Raw genomic sequence first — 25,364 nt, 5'->3', positions numbered from 1 at the left:
ACTGTTCTAAGTTAGAAACCAGCTTACCAGAGTCAGTCGTTGAAAATACTTAGTGCTGTAGGTTAGGCATTGCGCATAGTCCTAAGACCTAAATATAATTAGACAGTGCCAAGGTTTTGTAGGCTAGACTGGTCGGTTACAAGCGCCAGCATGTGCAACAGCGGCATATTGCTCCTGGGATTGGTGGAAGCATCTATCTAACAGATAAAACGATAGGATAATATAGCACCAAATCGTTGCCCGATCCTGTGCAAATCTGTAGGTGTAAACAAGATCTGATCACGAGCTAGTACATTGCCTTAGAGGTCTGTGTTCAGGGAATACTAGCTGTATTAAAGGCGGTTAAAAACTTCTGCCATAGGGTCTCCAGTTTCCAGGAACCACAAAATTGTCTAGATTTTTGATCCGCTTGTATGACTTGTACTTCCTGAATGATAGGGTATAATTAAGATATATGACACCTATTCCACAAATATTTTGGCGAGGTGACACAACTAAGAGAATGGGTCCCTTTCATTATGTGAAAAGGAAGTTTAATGTTAGGTAGTCCATTACTAGCGGTCATTTAACCCTGGCTTTGCTCTGGGTAGCCTGACCTCATCGATTGGGAAAATGGTTTAAGGATTTCGAATCAGTAGTCAATAAAAATTTTACAATGAGAAGTTGAAACATTGCATTTTTAGATCGATACGATTAATTCGAAATATATCAAGGGATTGTGATTGTAATGTTGTCTACTCATAGCTGTACCAGATTTTACAAGGCTCTCCATTTTCTATGGTCTTTTACGAGACATTGAAAGTCATCGTGCTGCTCTCTTTTTGTTGAGACTTTTACTGTTAGTGATTTTACGGAAGTTACAAGTCAGAGAAAGGGTGTGAGGCTGATAAACTCGGAACGTGAGTTGACTGCTTAAGTGCCGCTCTCGCTAAGCGCGGTCCTCTCGACTTCCCATCGGAAAAAAGTTTTCTTTTATTTTTTGCCCATGAAAAGAGTTTAGGACACATGTTTCAAAAATAGTTTAGTTGTTCTCCAATTCTCTTTTTTTGCTTCGCTACAAGTCAAAAATGATTTTTGGCCGGACCACCCCTGTGGATAGCAATCGAAAGTGTAAATTTCAAAGATTTTGTCCAGTGCGCAGCGACTGCAACAATGTTGCTCACGGAATTCTTTCTTTCTACAAGTTACAAGATATATTCAGTTAGTTCACAGACAAAATATGGAAACTTCAGCTGAAATATTTTTCGTACCAGCGTGATCAGAGGAGACCCTTCTCTTCGACCTTAATTTGCATATCAAAAATTCACTACGAAACAATTCTCAAAATGCAGGTGTTAATCGGGCTGAAAAAGCGTGACGTGATTTTTGCAAATTTTTCCCCTTGCCATATGGCCTGTTTCGCGGGTTCTACAAATTGAAACCAAAGTTAGTTTGTGTAACGAATTAGAATCGAAAGTTTAATATTAAAATGAACTGAAGAATTTTACATTTTTATGAGAATTTTAACTTTTAAAAAGGTTTACTTGATTCATGGAAAGCAAAGATTGGAGTGGCTTTGGGTATCTCAGCGCTGATTTCTCTCCTGGAATGCCGGGACGACGTATCGAGTCATTTGAAGTACTACCAGCTATACAGCGAAATCCTTGAGTACAAGTTAATTTTGTTTCGTTCCGGTCATTTTTGACCACGATATGGAAAAAATATAACAGTTATTGGTATGTACTAAACATTCGAACACTTAAAGAAACATATTAAAGTTCACACGGCAACCAGGTGGACAATCAGACAGTTTGATGCTACTCTGCTCTCTGCCTCCAAACAAAGGCGCTGGTGGTAACGCCGAACCTAACCTAGGATCCTGTCACGAAAGAACAACGAACCGACGCCATTTATTCTATTCCTTGTAATGACAGTGACAACGATTATATCGGACAGACCAAACGTCAGTTTGGTACACGGTTAAAAGAGCACCAAAAAGCGGTTTTCCTTTGCAAAAAGGAAAATTCAGCTTTATTGGAACATACATACCTAACTAACCATACAATTGGGTGGGATAATTCTAAAATTATCACCACTAATCGGCGTTACCACCAGCGCCTTTGTTTGGAGGCTTATACACACTTTATCCTCGAGTACAAGTTAATTTTGTTTCGTTCCGGTCATTTTTGACCACGATATGGAAAAAATATAACAGTTATTGGTATGTACTAAACATTCGAACACTTAAAGAAACATATTAAAGTTCACACGGCAACCAGGTGGACAATCAGACAGGCTTGGCATATTAACTCCGCCCACGCTCCTTTAAATCGTGACGATGGCGGTTTGCTTCCTGACGCCTATTTACACCTCGTCAGAAAAACAGGCCGCTAATCTGTGATCATATAAAAGGACCTCTTGTCGCAGCGTTTAGATCACCCCTGATGAAGGCACTAGACAGGAGTGTCGAAACGTTGGGTCTATGAATTGTAACTTCTTCGGTTACATTCATTAAATCTGCAAACCAGAGTAGCATCAAACTATGTCTGACTTGCGGTGAAAGTACTCGTTAACAGCCACAGTACAAGGGAAAATGTGAGGCAGTAAAAGAAAGCCAGATTGACTGGAGATGTTTTCGAAGTTTTCGGAATTAAAGTTGTAGTCGGATCACATGGGTAATATATTTGTAATTTCTCGAGAGTGAAAGCTATTATTTGACTATGGGCTATCTCTCAGGTTAATTAAGGCCTGGGTCAAAAATGATTTTCGCCTCCAGTGCCCCCCCAGCAAGGTTAGCGGAATTCGCGTGGACTGCGCGAGTAACCATAGTTACTTGGAATCAAGATCGCGTAGTTCGTGAACGGCATCCGCCATTTTGAAGTGTCGGCTTTGCATTGTTTTTTCCCATCTTCGCTGGTGAATCCGACAATATAGAGGAAGACATCAAAAGAAGGTAATAACATTTTCTTTGCTCTCTTCATTTCCTCAAAAAATGGCATGATATCGCTATCTTAAAGCTAAAGAGAACCCTTTTGAACCTACGAAGACTGCTAAACACCGCTCTCAACATGTTCATTGACTTCACTGCAAATACAATGCAACATGAATTTATAATATAGCGCTCACTTCTAGAACTCAATAGCGTTTTACAATGTTTGTAACTTATACATAGAAAAAAGTACTATGTTTTGTAACAAATGTATAGAAAAAAAGTTTCATTGTGGATATACCATTCAATTTTGAAATTAAATTTAGCTTGATAAATCCTCTATCATATCATGATGTGTAAACTTATAGTGTTTATCAAAATTTAGGCTTTTGAATGCTTTGGAAACAATTTCCCCAAGAAGCAGATGAATTTACTCACAAAAGTAATCCCCCAAAGCAGTTGTTAGGTAAGTTTAATTGCTGACATGTAAGATGCAGATTGTCTTGTTATAAATTGTCCCTTGAAAACTAAGAGAAAAAGCTGTACTAATGTGTGTTAGTTTATTCCGAGGTCACTTACTGAATTGCTTTAGATATATAATAATAATAATTTTAATTACTCACCCAGAAAACCAGCCAGCCCTTGCAGATTCCAAAGGAAATCTACTTGATTAAAACCAGTTTTATTTACTGCTATTTGTTTTCTTGGAAAGGTCCTTCCAGTTATTTCACACAACTAATTTATTACAAGAATGTTAATGGTGTTATTTATGAGGCATTTTTTTTGTTTTAAAATCATGTTATATCAGTTTTAATTATAGTCAACAGTTTGGTTTTTAAGTTTTGACCGGTAATAATTGCAACAATCATTGTCAATGGTGGACATGTAATTTATATATGTGTCTATTTGAATGTAAATATTCTACCCACTACACCAGTGGAGTATCTTTTAATTCAAATGCATCACAAAAGTTCTGGTAATGCATATGATTCTGACCATAGCCTTCTCTCTTTGTTGATAAGACATGATTAATTACTAGTGCTTACTGTTGCCCCAAGTGGGGCACTGTTTTTTTTGTGACAAGAGCAAACACAAACTGATATAAGATGTGTCATCTTCTCAGCCCTACTCATAAAAGATGTGCCATCTTAAGAGCAGGATAGGTTGCCCTTGTTACAAAGTCAGAAAGGAAAATTTTAAAATTGTATTTCTTGGTTTTTTTTGTTTCTCTTCCAAGTCAATATTCCTGTTAGAAGGCTATGGTGGCCTAACTAGTTAAAACTCTGGTTTATAATTTCAAGTTTGATCTGCCAGTTGCTTGTCCAAATTCAATTTCATAGATCAATAATTGGCAGGAATTGGGAAATAAATTGGTACATGTATGTTATCTAGCAGCGATGTAAAATTATAGACATGAGTATGACCTGTGAAGTAATTTGTACCTGATGGACCCTAGAGCACCTTATCAGTGTATTATTAAAAATGTCCCTCTAACATTCATTCACAATTCGTAAAGCAGAAGTACAAAATTAGTTTAGACCAAGAGCACACATAAACTTGCTAAAGACATGCACATACATTGTAATTTTAACCTTGTAAAGCTCAAGAAAAAGACTCCTGCTGTGACATGGCTAGGGTCACTTTACCTGATTAGAGTGTTAATTATTACTTTCTTAAGCAGAGGTTTCATTAAGATTTTGAGGTGATGGGAAATGTACAAGGAAGCAGGCAAAACATGTTTTGATTCTGATTTATGTCAGTCACAACATGCAGGAAAAATTATGTTCCCAGCCAGTCAGTTTGCCCAGTGTCAGGCCCGTGAAACCCCTGCTTAAGCTTATAGTATTCAGTGAGATATTATGGAAGCCAGTGTTGCCATAATGCCTGTTGTTGTTGGTCTTCTAACAGGGCTGGCATCTAAACATTCTTGAGCCATGGAAACCAAAAGTGGAATGTTTTGCTTAACACCTACTTTGAACAGAATTTTACCAAGGGAAAAAATATCACTGGCTTTGCTACAGGGAGAACCACTAAGAACCTTAAGGAGCAAATGAGGATAACAGATGCTGTACTTCTTTGCAGGAGGAAAGGAGCTGTCACATGCTTTTCCAAAATTGATGATGTAGCCATCTTTGTTACTCACAAGAACATTATTAGCCTTCAAATCACAGTGAAGAAAGCCTTTTGTGTGAATATGTGAAAGGGCTTCTGTCAAATCATGTGAAATAATTAACCAGTCATTTGTTATGAGTGAGCTTTGCACATTCTGTAGTGTTGCATTGTTTTTCTGACAAGACAATAGTTTGCTTATTGTTACAGATGTATTGTCTTCCCCTTTAAACTCCATTATTAAGGAAATGGGCTGCTTTTGAAGCTGCACACCTATTATGGTTGGGATATTTTTATGTGTGAGTACCTGCATAATGTGAGCCTCCTTCATTATCTCTGTGGTGTCCTGCATCAGACACTGTTTTTCCACAACCTTTATATCAAATCGTGTGTACTGTCTCAGAAGGCATCGACCATAGGATCCTTCTCCCAGTATTATATTCTCTCCTTTGGTTGGAAGAAGTTCAGTATGATTGATTAAGTTTACAGTGGAATATTTGGTACTTGCATTCCTTTTAAAAAACTGGAAAATGAAGGCAAATATGTTATAGAGACTGTGCGTAAATAAATGCTAGATTGCAACACAAGTAAAGGTGAAGATTGTTGATCTCATTGTCTGGCATGAAAATTACTGCAAAGTAATACTTTCTTAATACTTAATACAAAGTAGTACTTCCCACTGGGGAAAAGATTATGGATGGCATAATAGTGCACTTGACAACCTCCACAATTTGACAGTGTGTATTGTTTCTTCTGCGCTGTATTAAGAGCTTTCCAGTTTACCATTGAAAACGTGTCTTGGTACTGGGCCCTGGCTTTTGAGTTCATCTTTCGGAAAGAGCTGTAAATTGCTTTGGATTTCTTGACGTAGGTCAGGGTCGGCCAGGGGGGGTAGTGGAATACCAATATACCCGAAAAAAAATCGACAAAATACCCCAAATTCCTCCAAATATACCCAAAAATAATCGAAGCTTTGAATACTTTATACCTGAAATTCAAAGAAAGTGATATACTGAATACCCATATTTAAGCTGCAATATACCGTATACCCGATTTAAAACGCCCCTGAATACCGAACACCCAAAAACCGTGGCCGACCCTGGTAGGTGGAACGTTCGACCGCAAAGACTTCCTGTCTGTCACCCTCGAACGCTGCAAGATAGTTCTTCCACTTTTCACTAGGGTCAGTTTCAACCGAAGCACTTCCAACCTTACGAAAGCTCTCCTTTACAGCAACTCTTGCAAATCCGCAATTAAAAATGACAGACATTTTCGTTTCATACGAATACACTCAGCTCGTTATCGAGTAGTACCGTTGTTGGGGAACAAAACCTTAAAGAGTTTCTAGGAATCAGTGTGCGTATCTCGTGATAACTTTCAAGTTTTGCGCCAAAATTGTAATTCAGTCTCGTTACATGATACTAACTGGGATAAAATTACAAACGTTCTTTATTCTTACCGCCCAAATTTGCAAGTTAAGAGACGAGAAGCTGGTTTCTTGTCTTTTATTATAACTGTCAAAGGCGTTCTAACCCTCAGGGTCGGCCGCGGTTTTTGGGTATTCAGTATTCAGGGGCGTTTTAAATCGGGTATACGGTATATTGCAGCTTAAATATGGGTATCCAGTATATCACTTTCTTTGAATTTCAGGTATAAAGTATTCAAAGCTTCGATTATTTTTGGGTATATTTGGAGGAATTTGGGGTATTTTGTCGATTTTTTTTCGGGTATATTGGTATTCCACTACCCCCCCTGGCCGACCCTGAACCCTGGATTTACAGAGATGCAATCGACCTCAGAAAACGAGAAAAAGAAATAAATATTATCAAGAGTATACAAAGTTTGCCTGTATTACTTCTAAGATTGCTCCAAGTAGTATTTTGTAGTGTATCAGCCGTTAAATTATTGCTTCTGAACACTCGCGTGTAAAAATGGCGGACACTAAGTTGAATACGTGACTGCGAGTTTCAAAATTCCTACCTCTTAAACAGTTTTAATTTGTCTTTTTTCAAAATAAATAGGAACCTGTGGGATTACTTTCGTTGATAGCGGTTGGAACCAGGTAAAGGCTAAGATGTTTTCAAAACCAGAATTCTCTTGACAGAATCAAAGGACAAATTGTGTCATGACGAATTTTTGTCTTGATTTTTGCATTCGCTTAAAATTTTAAAAATCTACGAGTTGCGCGACGAAAGAAATTAATGCCTTCCAGGCAAATTTTAGTGAGTTCAATAACAAGCTGGTGGTAGCTTTTACGACAAATGGCTTTGAAAATTCAGTCTCCTTTCACTGCCTCAGATACTTCATTTTGCTCTGGATGCTAAAAAATACTTTTACTACATTTCCAGTGTCCTCTCAGGTGTTCTGATGTTTAGGACATACCAATAACTGTTTCATTTTTTCCAAATCAGAGCTGAAATACCCAAAGCCAATCCAATCTTTGCTTTCCATGGATCAAGTAAACATTTTAAAAGATAAAATTCTCATTAAAATGTAAAATTCTTCAGTATATTTTAATAACTTTCGATTCTAATTCGTTACATTAACTAATTTTGGTTCCAACTTGTAGAACCCGTGAAACAGGTCGTATGACAAAGATAAAGGGGTAAGTTTCTAAAGAAACTGTGGTGCTGCGTCGGTGGGAGAGTAAAGCAGGTAATTTAGTGTTAACAACTGGGTTGAAAACGTAAATTAGCCACCGTAAAGAGTAAAAAAGCTGACGTTTCGAGCGTTAGCCCTTCGTCAGAGCGATTGGGCTAACGCTTACGTTTTCAACCCAGTTGTTAACACTAAATTACCCGTATGACAAAGAGTTTGCACAATCACGTCACGCAATACATCAAGCTGGGTTTGTTCAATTGATTTTGATGGTCGCAGGGAAATGTCGAGTTTGTCGTTCAAAACCGTTGTAGTTCATAAGAGCGTAACATCATTAGTGACGGAAACAAATTTGCAGAAAGGAGGGTTAGTTCATTGGGTTCCATGTACTAAATCTCGGGAGAAACTGCAAAAATTGTTTCAGAATGTTTTGTAAATGGAAACACTGTAACCCATTTTAACTTGTTTTTGTGTCCTTTTAAGCAACGCGATATGTTTGTTATGACTAGAGTGCCAAATTTTACTCTTTAATTTTGATCTTCTACACACTGTGCGTAGTTCATGACCTGATATTTCAACGTAAATTATCGAAGAAGGCCCCTTCCGATCATCTTTATCTAATTTGTAAGTCACGCAAGCGCGCAAGCGTTATGACCGATCACTTTTACGCAACGTTTTAGGACAACTCGGCATCTATTCTCCATTCAGTTGCTATGAAAACCTAAAATCCTCAACGAGAAGATAAACGAACGAAGTTTGAACGGTCAAAAGGAGATCTTGGTTAATTTTCAGAATCATGCAAATAATCTTTGACACGCGATTGTTTTTAAGAAGTTGGTGGATGGAAGCTAGAGATATACCCGCGGATTTGAGGCAATCCGTGACCTCATTGGTGTATAAACTATGGACTGATATGCTTTTCAGCCCGATTAACGCCTACATTTTGAGAATTCTTTCGTACAAAGTAGTGAATTTTTGATATGCAAATTAAGGTCGAAGAGAAGGGTCTCCTCTGATCACGCTGGTATGAAAAATATTTCAGCTGAAGTTTCCATATTTTGTCTGTGAACTAACTGAACACATCTTGTAACTTGTAGAAAGATAGAATTCCGTGAGCTACGTTGTTGCAGTCGCTGCGCGCTGGACAAAATCTTTGAAATTTACACTTTCGATCGCTATCCACAGGGGTGGTCTGGCCAAAAATCACTTTTGACTTGTGGCGAGGCAAAAAAAGGAGAATTGGAGAATAACTAAACTATTTTTGAAACATGTGTCCTTACCCCTTTTCACGGGCAGAAAATAGAAGAAAACTTTTTTCCGACGGGAAGTCGAGAGGACTGCTCTCAGCGAGAGCGGCACTTAAAACCGTCAGAGTTTGTCTTGCATATGATAACAACAAAATCTGCGCCAGGATATAATGTCAATCAGTTACTGAGAATTAGCTGAGTCGCATTTTTTTTCTGTTCCATCAAAAATTAAACCAATGAGCCAGATCATAAGTACGACATCGGAATCGAGTGTGACACTCACTTGCCTATCTTGGCTCAGAAGATCTTCTGGAGAGGTATTTACTTCGCACCAGGAAACTCCTCCGAGAGGCACGGAAACTCGTCATTGGAGAACGTGGACATAGAAAATGCTTTCGACGGAATAAAAGCAAAGAAAGAGGCCCCTGACTTGCTTGGCATTTCTATAAGGGATGGCGCCTATGGAGTGCAGGTGCAAGAACTTGCTAAACCTATGGCAATTGTCGACTCCACAATCCTGAGTCCAAGAATGATGGGTATAAACATCGAGAACTCATTTGGCAATGTTATTATGCACAATGCCACCATAGAAAATACAAGGTTTGGAGAAGGACTCGTTTACACGCGTACAGCGGTAGATCTATGTTCCGTCTTTCCGCAGAAGATTTCCTTCCCATTGCTTGTGAATGTAGTTGCAATAGCCTCGATGACTAGATGCAGCCAGGTAAGAACTGAAACGTGGGATTCATATGGATTTAGCAGTTAAAAGAATTCTTTTTCAAAAATTCAGTGATTTTTCTATTCGTTGGATATATTGTGTCGATTAGCATGTTCGATCTGCTTCTCGCGTGTACTTTACATCTGCCTTTCCCCTTGTGAAACTTGATACAGTTTGTATAACAACCGGTACAGGTTTAAAAGTAAACCTAACTTGTTACTTGGGTGACAATCTGATACTGGCATCCAATCTTTGCTGTAATGATCTGATCTGAATGGCACAAACTGTATTCAATTAGTTCAACAGGTAACGATGTAATGATTCCCTTGTATTCTTCATTAGGAAAACCAATTTTTCTTGATATATTTAATACTCTCATTGATTTCAACTCATTGTTTCAATCACGTACCACAGCCTGAACACTTTATGAATTAAAGCAAGCTGGCTAAGGGATAAAGAATACGTACTTAGTTACTCTCCAACTCTCCTTATCCATTTGGTGCAGCGTGTAGTCAGCTTGAAGAGTGAATTCCGAGTCCTCCCGTGGCCCCGCGGAGGCCTTAGATTATTTTTCGTTCTAAGTTTTAGTCAGATATTTCCATAGGAAAATGCTGGTTGTCTTATCATAATATCAAAAAATCTCTTATGATTTGATTCAGAAATTTTGATTGCTTTTTACCATAAACTTCATCAAACTTCAGATTCTCAAAGCGTCACCTGGAAGGAGACTCACCGTGCATTTTACGCAGATCAAAGGATATGGATTTGAGCTCGATATTGTCGATGGAAACGCAAAAAACAAAACTCTAATCAGCAGAATTACACGTACCCACAGAGGAAAGACAATAACAATTAGTTCTAGTTCTGTGACGGAATTTATTTTTTTTTCCGAATATGGCCTTTGGTTGGGAGGTGACTTGAAGATGATCGTCGTCGAGGATCCAGGTAACGTTTTTTTTTTTTTAATATAGATAAAATCGCGCGTTTGGTCATCTGGCTTAATATTGGGGAAATAAAGTATTATCAACTGAGTTGATAACGTAAAGTAGCCGCCGTTCAGAGTTTTAAGGCTGCTGTTTCGAGCGTTAACCCTTCGCTAGCTCTTCGCCCTGCGAAGGACTAACGCTCGAAACGTCAGCTTTTAAACTCTTTACGGTGGCCAGTTTGCGTTATTAACTCAGGTAATATTACTGTAAAGTTTCGGTGGATCAATTGGCTGGACTTTCAACTTGAAATCTCCGTGATAAATGCTGTTTGCTGGGTCGTGTTCATAGCACGTATTTTACAACATTGTTTCTGTAAATTGTCAATAACTCCCGAACTCCAAAGTCGCAGATTTGAGGTGACCAATTAAATTTTGTGACAGGTGATGTCGGAATTTCATTTGCTGGGCTAGCTATCAAATAAGATTAACACCCCACACCTTATTATATCTTCATCTCTTTAGCCTAAAATAGTTTTGGAATGATTCAAAAAGGTGGAAAGGGGACAAACGTTTCCCTTCTTCCAGCTCCTCAAAAGGGGAAAAAAAAAAGGGGGGGCAGTCAAATAAGGCGTTAGAAGTAAGTGACTTTTTTTAATTTGTTTACAGTTCAGGAGCCATCAATTTTGATCTCAAATTGTAAAATTTCCAACAATTCTCAGTCTGGGATTGAACTTAACGATGCTATTGGCCCTTCTAAAATTTCTCATACGGCGGTTAAAGGAAACGGTGTCGGTCTACAAGTGAAAAACTCACGAGGTAGACTCCATGTTGTGTCATCGGTGTTTGAAGCTAACGAAAACGACGGTGTGGAAATGAATACTATGAAAGGACCTGCAGAATTTGAATCTGTCAATTCATCAAAAAACCAAGCATCAGGAATTGCAATTAATATAGGAACATTTTCATTCCATATGACCGAGAGCCGCACAGAAGATAATTCAAACCAGGGGTTGTTCATCACAAACCAACTTAACTCCACCATCAATATTTCCAACACACATTTCAGTCGAAACAAAGGGGGTCACGGAATTTATATGAGGGACTTCAGTGAAGATTGCCAGATACAACTTTCAAATATATGGTCGCTTGAGAATGGATGGCATGGGGCTTGGTTTCAGAGCGTAACTGCCAGTAGTTTTGAGGTGACTTCTTCTTTGCTTGACCGAAATTCACGTAGCGGAATGTATCTTGAAAAATTAACCACTGAAAGGCTAAATTTGAAGAACGTTTCTACATCTAAGAACTACAACTATGGTTTGATTATCGAGCGAGGGGTTACAAGTGCCATCATAGACTCTTGGTATTCGATTGGTAACCAATATGATGGCCTAAACTTAAAAAGACAAGAGGGGAAAGTGTCTGTGAAACACTGCGTTGTTCATTCAAACAAGAAAAACGGTCTTTTGTTCACTGATGGCGCCAATGCTCGATTGCAATCAGTTCAGCTCAAAAACTGTCACGTTTCGGAGAACAGTGAATACGGTTTCTGGTTTGATATTAACACAGCATTTTCTAATTACCAAGACAACTATACTATAACTGTGTCAAACTCCATAATTTCCAATAATACTCTGGGTGGTTGCAGGTTAAGTCCAATGTCTTGCTACTGGAAATTATTTTCGCTTCACAGACGCGTTGAACTTTTATTTGACGGCAATGTAGTGAGAGAAAATCAGAAATTCGGTTTACTCGTAGATGGTCCAGAATGGTACGAGGCAAAAGCAGTGTTGGCAAATAATACATTTGAAGAAAACATTGGGTTTGCCATAAAGATTGCGTACAAGAATTTTTCCTATTCGGTTTGCAAGGTCTTTAACAGCTTTCCGGTGCGAGTACAAATTCTGGCGAACATTTTTAGAAAGAACAAAGGAGAGTATACTTGTCTTATAGATTACAATACTCTACCGACAAAACGGCAAGTTATCATTAACAACAACTGGTTTTTGGAGAATCAAGAAATCAAATCGTTTTCCAGCAGTGGCATTCGTACTGAAACTCAAGCTGTTATAGCTGTAACAGAAGGAAATATAACTGTTGAGCATAATTCATTTGACAATCCTTTGTTTCTCCATGATTTTGCCATCTTTTTCAAAGATAAGGATCGTGTAATTCTAGCCAGAGAAAACTGGTGGGGCACAAGAGATGAATGCAAGGTAAAAGAAAGAATTTTTGACTTCGAGGATCGAGTGGAGCTTCCAAGGATTCAATACTATCCCTTCCTGCTATCTCGCAACTCTACCAGTGCTTACGTACATAGTGGCTTCAGACCATCTTGTTTCGTTCGTGGCAATAAGATTGCTGGAATATTAGATGAAACAGTCAGTATAAAAAACGATTTTTCCCCCTATCAAGTTATCGGAGATGTCATTGTACAGCCGAGAGGCGTGCTCACCATTGAACACGGAGTAACCATTGAGTTTCCATTGAAAGGACTTTTCCTCGTTCATGGCCAGATTATTATAAGGGGTAGCAGCAAAGAAAGGGTTAAATTTATCCCAAAGACTCCTTCAGCTGAGAAATTGAGACTTGTCGAAGGGCCTAGTCCATGGGAAGGAAAAGTTGAAATATGGTTTAATAACACATGGCTACCAGTTTGTATGCGTAGCTATCAATATGAGTACAAAATAGCGTGCAGGCAATTGGGATACGAATGGATGAAATCTTACCATAATAACACAAATGGAAAAGATAACATGTTTCTTCATAATTTTCGATGTGATGCAGATCAAAGTGACAACATCACAGATTGCAACAGGAAAAACTGGATTTCGTCATCATCATGCACGGCAAATGTTCTGTATGTCAGCTGCAAAACTCCTTACTGGGCTGGAATACATCTCGCAGTAACGTCCAAGAAAAGCTTCCTCAGCAATGTTGACATACAATATGCCGGGTTTGCCTACAGAGAGGACCTTAAAATCCCTGGTATTGCTTTTAGAATCGATCTTAGTCGTCACAACATCAGTGGGGTGTCTGTAAGAAATTCTGCCGGCATTGGTTTTCAAATGATGTATACAGATCCATTTAAAACTTCACATGATATAATGAATTCGACAGTAACGAAGACTGAACTGGATGGAATTCGTTTGGAAACTTCATTTGTGAACCTCTTGAGAGTTAATATCATAAACACAAAGGGATACGGATTCTTATATCATTTCAACTGGAATTCCCTCAATAAACACGTTCTCACAATAGCTGACGAAACTGTAAAGAAAAGTATTCAAATGTGCTCTGAAAATGAGACTTTTATTGATGACTCCAGCCTAGTTTATTACCTAGTTGTGACGGCAAGGAGCAGTGTAGCTTGCCAGAGGATCATTACAGTTTCACAGAATTACACAATTGGTTTGCAGTTAATCCATCATGACGTAAACTCAAGTGCACCTTTCCACATCTATAGCACACGAAATAAGACATCGAGCAAACTCTGGGATATAGAGTCCATTAGGTGGTCAAACCGTCCCATTTGGGTGACTCACAACAGCTCAATCCTTCTGGAAAATTCTTACCATCAAAACGATTACGTCAGCTCGATTCATCTTCTTCTGTTTCTCATCAAAGGTGGGTTTTACATTCAACACTTGTTTACTTCTACGTAGCATTTTAGTATATTTTCTTTTGTTTGTTTGATTTACACACAACGCAAACCGACGGCCTAGTATACCTGAATGTAATGACTGATCAAAGTTTCAAGGATACATCTCTCTGCACCCGGAGAGCTAAAGAAAAAGCCATTTACCTCAATCTATATAGAGGATTCACGGTAAATCTAAGTTCGATAGATGAAGAGAAAAAGAAGTATGTTTAAGTTCAGTTGTTTTTGGTTTTAAGGCAGGCAAAAATTGCACAAGACACGAAAGCACGCCGCCATATGGTCCTCCAGAGAGAAACAGCAACAAAATGAAAATTTGGCATGAAACTTGATTTGACTCACACGAATTAAAAGCTTGATATTGCCTTAGTTGTGACGAGAAGTGATAGAAATTTAACAAGAGAACCAGTCGTCCAAATAGTAAACATAAATTTCTTTCGGCAGATCGACTATTCTTGTTATTTCTAAGTATCAATGTTGTTTGATTTTGTCCCTTCTTTCTTTAAGTTACGCATGGTGAACAAACGACATTGAAATCGGCAAACCTAATCATCACTGAGAGTATTTTCAGCCACAGCGCTCCTGGTGGCATCTATTTTGGAGGCGAAGACTCAGGAAACATTCACATCGAAAATTCAGCGGTTCGATATTCACCAGGAATCGGCCTAGAAACCGCATTCTCGCGTTTTAACAGTCTAACCGTATTTAATTGTGAATTCATGACACATCAGATTGGAATTAAACTCGGGGGTATTCAAGAATGGTGGGTTTTTCCAAAACCAGGGTTTCCAGGCAACGTCAATATTGAAAACAGTAAGGTTTCAAACTCAACGCAGAATGCAATACATGTGGATTCGGGTATTCTGAATTCGTTTCATATCAAAAACAGCAGTATCACCCACAACGACGGTTGTGGACTTAACCTGGGTGGCTACTACACAAAAATGAAACTTTTTGTGACTGAAACCCGTTTTGCATGGAACCTGGGTAGGTCTGTGTGCACACAAAATCGCGAGTGTTACTATCCTTGTACTTCACGAACTGTATTCAAGAAATGCTCGTTCCTTAACAACCTTGGTCCTGTAGTAAATATTGACGGATCTCCATGGGAATTCGAAAGTAACGTTTTCGTTAATAACACCAAAGCTCCTGTCATTGTGACCTCACAAAGATCATTTTATTACTACAGACGCGAAGTCACTGTGAGAAAAAATCACTTCTTATCTAATATTTGTGAGGAAAAGGGCGTGATATATATTACAGGATACTCAAAGAAAATGTGGATTGAAGGAAACGTCTTTAGAGAAAACTATGGACGGTCCGTTTTCATAGGGGAAATGTTTACCTCGAATGCTACTATAAGAAGGAACGTCTTTAAATATAATCGGTGCTTCAACTCTGGAGTTATTGAGGTGAGAAGAATGGAGACAGACATCGAGATTTTTGGCAATGTTTTTCAGTTTAATCAGGGACTATTTATAGTTCGTCTTTATTTTGAATATGCCATTCAAAGACGATTGTTGCCCGTACAAAACAAGGTAAATTTCTCTAGAAACTCACTTTCTAACAACTCGGAGCTGTCATCTCGATCGCCACCCTGTGAAGTAAGCATATCAGGACTTACGGATCATAAAGCTATTTCCATAAGCTACAATATCTTCAACAGCGACCTCTTCTCAAAAGAACTTTGTGTGAATACACATGCATCTTCACACAAAAGTATGCTGGCAGTGCCGCTAAACTTTTGGGGTCATGAAGATGAGGTCAAAATCAAGCAGAGAATATTGGACGCTGAAGACAATTACGAACACACCTTAGCCGGTTTTCTTCCATTCCTTAACAGTGCAGGGAACGTGGTGCAAAATTCGAGCACCAGCGGCACACTGGATGTACCTGCCGTAAAGTACTTGGGAGGACGTATTTCATATAGCGTTCAACTGAGGAAAAACCGGAGCCCTTTCATAGTGGTGTCAGATATCACTGTTTTGCCAAATAGTTCACTTACAGTTGACGAAGGCGTTGAATTACAGTTTAAGCCGGGTGTCGGTATGTTAGTTCTGGGTTCGCTCTTTGTTCGCGGAGCAAAGGATAAACCAGTAATATTTTCTGGATGGAAAGAGAACCAAACTGAAAAGTCATTACCGGTACGTTTAGTTGGCGGTAAGTTTCCCTGGCAAGGTCGGGCAGAGATACTTTACCAAGGAAATTGGACCTCAGTTTGCTTGAACAAGACAGCATCATTTGGAGCGAACAACGCAAAAGTGATCTGTGAACACCTAGGCTATCAAACATCATCGTCTATGAGCTTTTCCCATGAAAACTGTACCAGCGTTTGGACATCATGTGCAGTTTTAAATTGTAATGGTAGTGAAGCAGATGTCAAAGAATGTTCTTTATCTTTTCATAATCTCACTTGCAACTCTTCCAATCATGTTCTTTTGAACTGCAGTGAGGGAAAGCCCTGGGGAAACATAAGATTTGTCCGCGAAGTTAACAGCCCGTTGCATCATCCTACATCATATTTACAACACCTTAAGATTGAGCATTGCGGTGAAATACATGGTCAGCGCGTTGCTGCCATTGAAATGATTCAGTACGTTCCTGATCTAAGTTTTTTGACTGTTCTCAATTGCACAGCAGGTTGTATCAAAGTATGGTTTCCAGAAAAGGAGGTTCTCATAACGAACAGTTCTTTCATGAATTGCGGGGGCAGTGGAACTGAAATAATCAACACTGAACAAAACGTTACTATTGAGAGCGTTAAATCGGTAAAGAATACTTATGGATTGCGTTTCACAATACCAAACGGGGATTGGATGCATGGTCTATCGTACGGACAAGTTCATGTGTGTGGTTCGGAAAAACTAGTCAACATAAAGGATCGCGAAGTATTCCTATACTTTAGAAAACAAATTGGGACTTATTCAAATCCAAGTGTATCTTGCTTCGTTTCTGTTTATTCACAAGGATATTATGGATATCATATTCAGATGCTAGTGATGAAAAATGTGCGATATGTGTCGATATCTAACACTAGACGTGAAGTGTTAAAGTTTTCCCCTAAAGATTTAGGTCCATTGTCAAGACGGGTGATTCCGTGGAATCATATTCGAGTTGACTTTGAAGGCTGGTTCCAAAGTGAGATGATTTTACGAGTGGACCCATTTGAAAGAAAGGGTACGTTACCGTTTGAACTATAATGTAGAACAAACTTGAACGCATTGTAAACAAATCGATTGCTTCACCGTTCAAAGATTGTTGGTGAATTTTAATTTATTGACGTTGTCGTACTTCTGTTAATGGCTCTCCGTTTTTCTTTTAAGCGTCGATTTGAATATTCAACCATAAAAACCTGATTATGTTTTGTGTAACGATCTCGTGTTGATTCTTATCTAGAACCTCAGATGGCATTTTTATACCTTGTGCAACATGTTTATCTTATGGTTAAATGTCTCCTAGATATTCCTTGCACATTTGAAAGAGGTCTATGTGGATGGAGAAATTATCCCAGGCCACTCTATAGAGGCGTTGCCCTTACTCAAAAATGGAGGTTGGCCGGCATCCCGTGGTACTTCAGATCAGTTGCTGACCACACCTTTTTATGGAAGAGGGGTAAATAAATTGTGGAGTGGTTGTTTTGATACAAGATTATTCACACATTGATTTAATTATTTGAATTATCCACATTATCTAGTCCTTTCTGATATAGATCACATCAGAGCAACTGCATCTTGATATATTCAAGAATGCTCTATTATTTATAAGTTTCACCCTTAAGACAAGTTGCTTCCTTATGCGAGTACCACAAAATTGGCGACGAGTCAAAATATCTATGATCCCTTATCACTCTTTTGCTGGTCAATCTATACAATCGCAAAAGAATGAGAGATGCTTTACTTTGTTTTGTACGACTATTTCAGGAACTTGCATGATGCTTGGAGCCTCTTACTGGAGAAAGGGTTATGGAGTCTCCGCCAGTCCATCAATTTCCAACGACAGCAACTACTGTTACCTAGTGTTCTATTACAAACTCTGGAAAAAGGGAAGGGCGAACCTAACCATCTCGATCGAAGAATCGAATGGAAATAAGTGGACAGTATTGTGGTCTGCCAACGACACCATGGACTACTGGAAAAAAGAAGTTATTACGCTTCCCCAGACGTCATTTAACTACTCTATCATCTTCTTTGGGTTTTTCCAGTCCCATGGCTATGTTTCCATAGATGACATGGACTTAATTCAATGCAGTCTTTGTAAGTTATTACATATCATCTCATCACCCATCGAAATTTTTTGCCCGCGCGCGATTGGTCTAAACGCGCACGTGACACTATCTTGAAACAGATAGTGTCTGCCAACAAATATCCAATCATGTTTTCGCGCTAAATAGAGGCTAGTGTTTTTGCACTTCCTAGTCGTCTCGTGACAAACACTACGTGAAAAAAGCATTTAAATGACAGATGTTCGTTTATTGGGACTCGAATCACAAACTTCTTTAGAAAGCGACGCACAAACTTCCAGTGAGTAAATCCCCGCTACTGTTGTTCATTTTCTTCTAATAATTTGTAAATAGAGTAAGAAAGATGATAAGTTTTGAGCTCGGTAAAGATACAGAGAAAGATGTTTTTCGTCTTGTCACGAGCGTGGGACAAAGAAAAAAATTCTGATTCCCCATGAGGAATCGAACCTCAGACCTTCGAACTCCGCGTTCCAATGCTCTACCACTAAGCCACAGAGACTCTACGGTGAGCGGGATCTACTGCGAGGTTCATATGACACGCGTCCTGCATACTGTTAGGATTAGCAATGTCGATAGCGTCATGTTTGTAAATAGAATAAGAGAGAGTCAATTTTCAGAATTTTTTCTTTGTCCCACGCTCGTGACAAGAAGAAAAACATATTTCTCTAAAGCCGAATTTGTTGTTTTCTTTTTTGCTTTTTTTTATTCAGCACCTGAAGTCATGCATCGAGTGTCTGAGAGTGTTTTCAATAGCAATGATGAACAAGGAATAAGTTACGTGTCAAACCGGAGTGAAAGCCATATTCTCAAAATAGAGCGTTGTCAGATTACAAACAATGGTCTGAGTCCAGTCTTCAACGGAAAGCCATCTGGAGCCATTCATCTTAGTGCTATAAATCAGGTGTTTAAAATAGTCAATAACTACTTGGCCGAGAACAAAAATGGAGCTATTTTTTCCAGTGTCCTCCATGAAGATCCACATACCGAGCCAAAACTAATTAGCCAAATTCATGCAAACACATTAGAGTCAAATAATGGAGGGACATTAATTCTGGAAGGAAATTCCGAGCCCTTTTTGAACGTTAACGTTACCGATAACTATTTTTCTCTCAACTTGGCTCAAGATTGGAATGGAAAAGCAAACAGTGTTTGCAACATAACAAGGTTACTGGCGATTGTTCGCGGAAATTTCTTCTACAAGAACATCGGTCACTATGTTTTCTTGTATGATTTCCCTAAAAAAGATGTGACAGGTCTTCAATTTGTGAATAACACGTTGTACAAGAATAGTGCATCTGGGCTCAGTGTCAAGTATGGGGCAACAATACTTTGCAATGGTGGAGCAGAAATCCATGGAAATGTTTTACAGAATCCCGGAAACCGCTATCAGATAAGCACAACAATGCGAGGGAGTTCATTTATTGCTAACGCCACATTCAATTGGTGGGGAGAGAGCAAGCCAGATTTGATCGCCTTCCTCATTTTGGATAATAAGAAAGACTACCGTCTCTCATTAACAGTGGTGTTTCAGCCATTTATTGCGTTGCTGCCTCGTAGAGTTATTTCTGGTAAATATCATCCATTGCGTCGATTAGTATCAGTCATTTTAAGTATTTGTTTATATCTTCCATATAACCAAAGTCGAACCTCACTCCCCTCCGTGGAGCTTATTTCCCGAAAATTTTAATGATAGCCGAAGAGAGGGGGGGAGGAGACTTATTTCAGTGGGGAGCTTATTCAAAACCAGCCATAGATTAATGTTTCAAATCAATCTAGATCCATTTAAATCAATCAAGATGATTCTAAAAGAGTTCCTTAAGTATTGATACTCCCGATTAAGAATTATCGCAAAAGTATAGCTTTGAAACAGCGGACCACTTGGGTATTAACTTCCGAAACAATAACAAAGTGCACCAGCTACAGCAGTGAAAAAAACAAGTAATTTCGGTGGAGGATCATTCCCCACAAGATGGCTGGTAAGCAGCCGAACCCATCGCCCAGGGAAAACAAGCGTCTCAGAAAAGAAGAGACAACAACCAAAGATGACAAACAATGAAAACATAGAATCAAGGTTTTGTTATTATCCCTTCGTGAACTTAGTTCAATTCCACATTTTTAATCAGGTTGATAGTAAAAAATTTGATGCTTTTCAGAGTCATGCCCACCTGAGTGGATTAAAGACGATGAGATGTGTTTCCTGTATAAGGGAGGCTCTTTCACTTTCCATGAAGCCGAGAAGTATTGTTGGGTAAGCACATGTTAGATACGAGGTAAGAATTGATCAGCATTCTACTCTTCCTCAGTGTCATCGAGTTACTCTTCTAGCTTAGTCAAGGTTGTATGTTTTTCGCTAGCTAAGCTTTTTATTAAGGGGTTGTTGCACTGCTGTTTGGCTGGCTCACGTAAGGACAATCAATGATAAGATTATGCTACTTTCAAATTCTCTAAGGAAGGAAAAAGGGTTCCCTTCTATTATTTTATGTTTCCAATAATAACCTTCGCTTCTTTCTCTAATCATCACTTCTGAAGAACTATGGAGGAAATCTCATAACTATGTTATCGGCCAAAGATAAACGACTCGTCCAAAGTTTGAGGCAAAAGGAATCCTTGGTTCGTCCTGATGTTTTGCCTTCTTTGTGGATTACGAGCAGGCGTTTCGTGAGAGAGGTGAGGGAGAAACAAGTAAAATCGCAACAACAACATTGAAGTGATCTTTCATTAATAAAAACAAGCTCCATAAAATAATAAATCGATGAATGAATGAGTAGTTGCTCCCCCACTCCTTGGTGAAGAGAGATGCTCAGACATCCGTCCGCGGCCATTATCATTATGTGATTTAAGAGCGGACAGCTTTTGAAAAAGAAGTTCTCATGGAAATCTGTGAGTGTCCAGGAACAGATAATCTCCAAAGATAAATCGGGGCCGGTAACAAACCGTTGTTCAGGGAATGAGCCCTGGAATTTATTCAGCGGCAAGAATCGAGCGTAGATAAGTGTGGAGCCTCCTTTGTGTATTACCCTTCACAAACTGTTGGTGGCGGATAAAAACTCCACGAAAACCATAATATGATCGAAAACAGTTTAGCCTAGTCTACCATCATTATAAGTTTTTCATTATCATTGATATTAAAAATCGATTATTATTGTAATTATTTTAACCAATCTCAGGCTTCATTTCAAGTTTTATTTCCTGCGTTTGAAATTCAATCGCATTTTGCACAACATAGGAAGGAAAATTCCTCCTTAGATATGATTCAGTAAATTTCAACTTTTTGGTTGCAGCTTGGAGGCAGTTCTGGTCAGGACAACGCAATGTGCTCTGTTGTTGATAGCTATGGGAATGTTACAGAGTCCCATTGTAGCCAGCTTAATCCGTTCGTTTGCGTGAGGAGACCAGGTAGGTGACGTTGGATCCATCCTCTAATTTTTTTTCCACATCAGTAGGCGTATCAAACCATTTCTGCTTTGACGGATATCCTGTGATAACTGTTAATAGAAGACAGACATAAACAAAGCAGTTCTTCAAGATATATTATTTTTCTCATGCAACTGACTTAGAATTGGGTTTCTGAACTTCTCTTACAGTGGTTCACTGTCCAAACAGTTGTTTTCATAATGGCGACTGCATAGGTGCCACCTGTTTCTGTTACCCCGGATGGACCGGAGAAGACTGTTCCAAGTTTCATTGCCATGACTTACATAACTGTTCTGGTAACGGTGAATGCTTGGGTCCTAATGTCTGCAGATGTTACCCAGGTTATTTGGTGAGCATTTTTTATTAGTAAACGATTGAAAAAGGGCTTGAATCCTATTGAAGTCGATGTTAACGATTACCATAAAAAGAACTGCGGAAGTCTCACTGAAATGGAATTTATTTTTTTAAATATCGCATCAACTTATTTATTTTTACTAAATTTGTATCTACTTAAGATGATATATGCGCATTGTGCGGAGGACTTTCTTGTTTTAGTCTTGGGAAAAATTATTTTATGTGCATAACCCTTTAACACCCATAAGTGACTAAGAGAGAATTTCTCCCTACAAAATCCATACAATTTCAAGTAATGAGAATAAAGGGAAATCAATTAGGGGATTATCAGTTGATCCAGTAACAAATTCTCAGAACTAAAATCATAGGAATTTTACTGCAGTCAGTAAGGAGAATTACTAACGAGATCTTGGGAGTAAAGGGGTTAATCTTGTCTAAGATTGTTAATCACGTAAACATTGATTCTTTTGCAGGGTCTTGGATGCACTTACTCCTTCTGTGGAAAGTACGAAAGCTGTGCTGATTGCGTGACAGACCCATCATGTGGATGGTGTGACAGTTCGCGGTCCTGCCTTGGAGGAGTTGCTGAAGGACCTCCGAAGATAGAATGTCCCGATTGGTTCTATTACCACTGTTATACGGTGGAAGACGGGGAATGTTCACGGGATATAATGGTAAGTGGAAAAGAGGGGGAAAGGAGGAAAATACCTACAGTATATGACTTTTTAAATTTTTTTTTTGTAATAACTATGTTATGCGTGTAGAGTGGTATTTTGCTCGCACCAATCAGATCGCCGCATTAGGGTATGTGTCTCACACCAATCAGATTGCTGCATAAGGCTATATATCAGATTGCCTCATTAGGACATATATCTTGCACCAATCATGTCACAGCATTTGGATATCTTGCACCAATCACAACGTTTGAGTATTGTTTTCTTGCAAATGGAGTCATGGAATCGGGGGCTATGCGCAAAGAATGATATTAAGCAGAAATTTTGGGCTCATTTGAAAAGAGTAATGGTTTGTGGCCTTCGCAAGAACCTCTTGACTAATGTCAATATTTACCGGGATATGAAAGGCTCGCATTTAACATTTTGTGTCATTTCTAAGTAAAAAACGTGTCTTTTCCGCTCCTTTACCCACAACGCACACGCCAAACAACTTACATTCCAGCACGTACCATGAAAACAACGTCCAAGGTCCAATCAGAACATACCCAATCATTGCACTACATGAACATTAGCCAATCAAGGAGTCCTATTTGCAATATCAGTTATCTTTTTCACTTGTTCGATGAATCTTCACTTATTCGAGATGGCAATAGATCTTTGGTTAGGATATTTTGGAGATACAACAGAGTTCCAGTTCGCTTTTCGTAGCAAGAGTACTCGGAATTGTATTTTTGAAGCGAATAATTTTGATTTTCTCTCTGTTAGGGGAACGGCAGTAAGCGTAGTCCCTTTCGTAACCGTTACTTGGCCTCGTCACGCAACGCGCCCTCTCTCCAATGAGAAATAGATGGCGTTGTGTGACAAGACCAAACAACAGCTGCGAAGGAGACAACAGTAAGCGTGGCACCGATGCATTTTATTTTTGCTTAGAAGTATTTAGACGAAGGAGACAATAGACCACAAAATACCTCTGCGAGTTTAGGTAAATTAGGCCTTTTTTCCCTTTCTCTCAAATTAAAAGTTATGCTCTTTTTCTGATACAAAATGTAAACATCAGGTACTCAAAGTATCCCATCTTAACCCACCAAGCCAAAAAATAACTCTTGCATGCTACGTATGCCTATGTTTTAGTATGTCGTTAGAATATATGAGCAATTGTTTCTGAGTGTGATAGTGTTTCATGCATTTTGGCAATTCAGTGTTGTTGCTGGGAAACAAACCTTGGATAATAAATTTGAGAGGGACGTCCCTTCATCACATACATTGACCTAATCTCAATATGAACCAATAAAAAGTACTCTCGTCTAATGTTCTATTACACCAACAGTGATCTGCCTGAATTTTTTTTTTCCATAGTTTGTTAGTTACATGCCAGATTGTTCTTTTTAACAGACAGTAAAATGTAAAGGAAAGCAGTGCAACTACGAAGACAGTGGAACAAGTATTGAGTCATGTCAGAAGTGCCGAGACCTAGAAAAATGCTACAAATTCACAGTAAGATATATGCATAGATATTTAAATCATAAAAAGGTTGGGGGGGGATTGTTCCATATAAAACTTTCACCAGCAATTCAAAAGACGGAGTGTTGGTAGCAATTCCACTTTACGGTTTCCAGATTTTCATTCATTGTTATCCTCCTTCAGAGAGACCGAGGATCATCCCTCGTCGTTTGATGACACGGAAGCTGGTTTTAAAAAGCAGTCTGGCAGACAAAGCAATATCTGACCGTACATTTTGATTTTGTTAATAGGAAGGAGGCCAATGTAGGGCTTGGAATGAGACCCGCTGTCCCGGTGGGAAAGTGAAAGTAGATTATACAGATCCGGAAAGAAGAAACAACGTGGAACTGGCTGATAATTTGAAATTCGTGGAGCCCAATGATACTATCATTTATGCATGTCCAGTGATTATGGCGAAACAAGATGAATTGTCGCTAATTTTAGTTGCACCAAATGTTCTGGACATCCAAGCAGGCGACATAGTTTCCAGTCCACAAGCAGGAGGCATTCTGCACAAGATTGTGAAAGAAGTCAATGATGGTAAGTATTCAGCTGCTCATCAAGGGTAAGATTCAATTAAGAATTTTTTCATGCTTAGCGTGCGTATATCGAGTTATGGGTGCACGTGGGAAGTTTGGAGAGCACGAAAAATGCGTAAGAGTAGCTCGAGACGGAGCAGAGAGCAACTCTTGCTTTTTGAGTTTTCTTCAAACTTGCCAAGTGCATCCATAGCTCGATATACGCACAGCTAAAAGCATGAGCAAACTCTTTTATAACAGAGCGACAATAAGGATCTGCGCGAAGAAGCCTTTTATTGTGATAGAGTGAAAAATTCTCTCAACGCACAAAAAAGTGTCAAGTGTCACTAAAAATGTTTTAAAAGTCAAAGACCCGAAGTCATCGAGGGTTTTGATTGTTAAAATAATGTTTACGCAGCCGTGCACGGTGCAATTGGAGAAGACAGACTGCAGGAAACTTGCAGTTTTCTCCTGGGCAACCACCATACTGTTGTTTTGACGAAC

The 25,364-nt window shown here is 38.9% G+C and overlaps 1 protein-coding gene and 1 long non-coding RNA gene across 4 annotated transcripts in view; both read left to right on the top strand.

Moving 5' to 3' along the window:
• Positions 1–25,364, top strand: part of LOC113667860 (uncharacterized) — a 54,731-nt gene that overhangs the window by 11,167 nt on the left and 18,200 nt on the right. For both annotated transcript variants that reach the window (XM_089207780.1, XM_089207779.1), the window contains exons 3-16: positions 9,108–9,586; positions 10,282–10,525; positions 11,172–14,129; positions 14,668–17,337; positions 17,620–17,772; positions 18,081–18,413; positions 19,111–19,968; positions 20,554–20,648; positions 20,930–21,067; positions 21,682–21,796; positions 21,985–22,163; positions 22,642–22,842; positions 24,235–24,336; positions 24,594–24,882. In XM_089207780.1, the coding sequence (XP_089063906.1) occupies positions 9,108–9,586; positions 10,282–10,525; positions 11,172–14,129; positions 14,668–17,337; positions 17,620–17,772; positions 18,081–18,413; positions 19,111–19,968; positions 20,554–20,648; positions 20,930–21,067; positions 21,682–21,796; positions 21,985–22,163; positions 22,642–22,842; positions 24,235–24,336; positions 24,594–24,882 (8,814 nt within the window). The remainder of the gene's footprint in view (positions 1–9,107; positions 9,587–10,281; positions 10,526–11,171; positions 14,130–14,667; positions 17,338–17,619; positions 17,773–18,080; positions 18,414–19,110; positions 19,969–20,553; positions 20,649–20,929; positions 21,068–21,681; positions 21,797–21,984; positions 22,164–22,641; positions 22,843–24,234; positions 24,337–24,593; positions 24,883–25,364) is intronic.
• Positions 2,513–5,627, top strand: LOC149044675 (uncharacterized). 2 transcript variants are annotated; one of them, XR_016187006.1, is made up of 3 exons: positions 2,513–2,932; positions 3,294–3,374; positions 4,817–5,627. It is a non-coding gene; the product is annotated as an uncharacterized LOC149044675 (long non-coding RNA). The 2 variants fall into 2 exon arrangements; XR_016187005.1 differs by having other exon boundaries at positions 2,805–2,932; positions 3,536–5,627.

This window comes from Pocillopora damicornis, chromosome 5 (genome assembly GCF_964200805.1).
Source record: "Pocillopora damicornis chromosome 5, jaPocDami1.2, whole genome shotgun sequence".
NCBI lineage: Eukaryota > Metazoa > Cnidaria > Anthozoa > Scleractinia > Pocilloporidae > Pocillopora > Pocillopora damicornis.
Note: the sequence above shows the minus strand (reverse complement) of the source record. Positions and strands in the feature narration are given on the sequence as shown.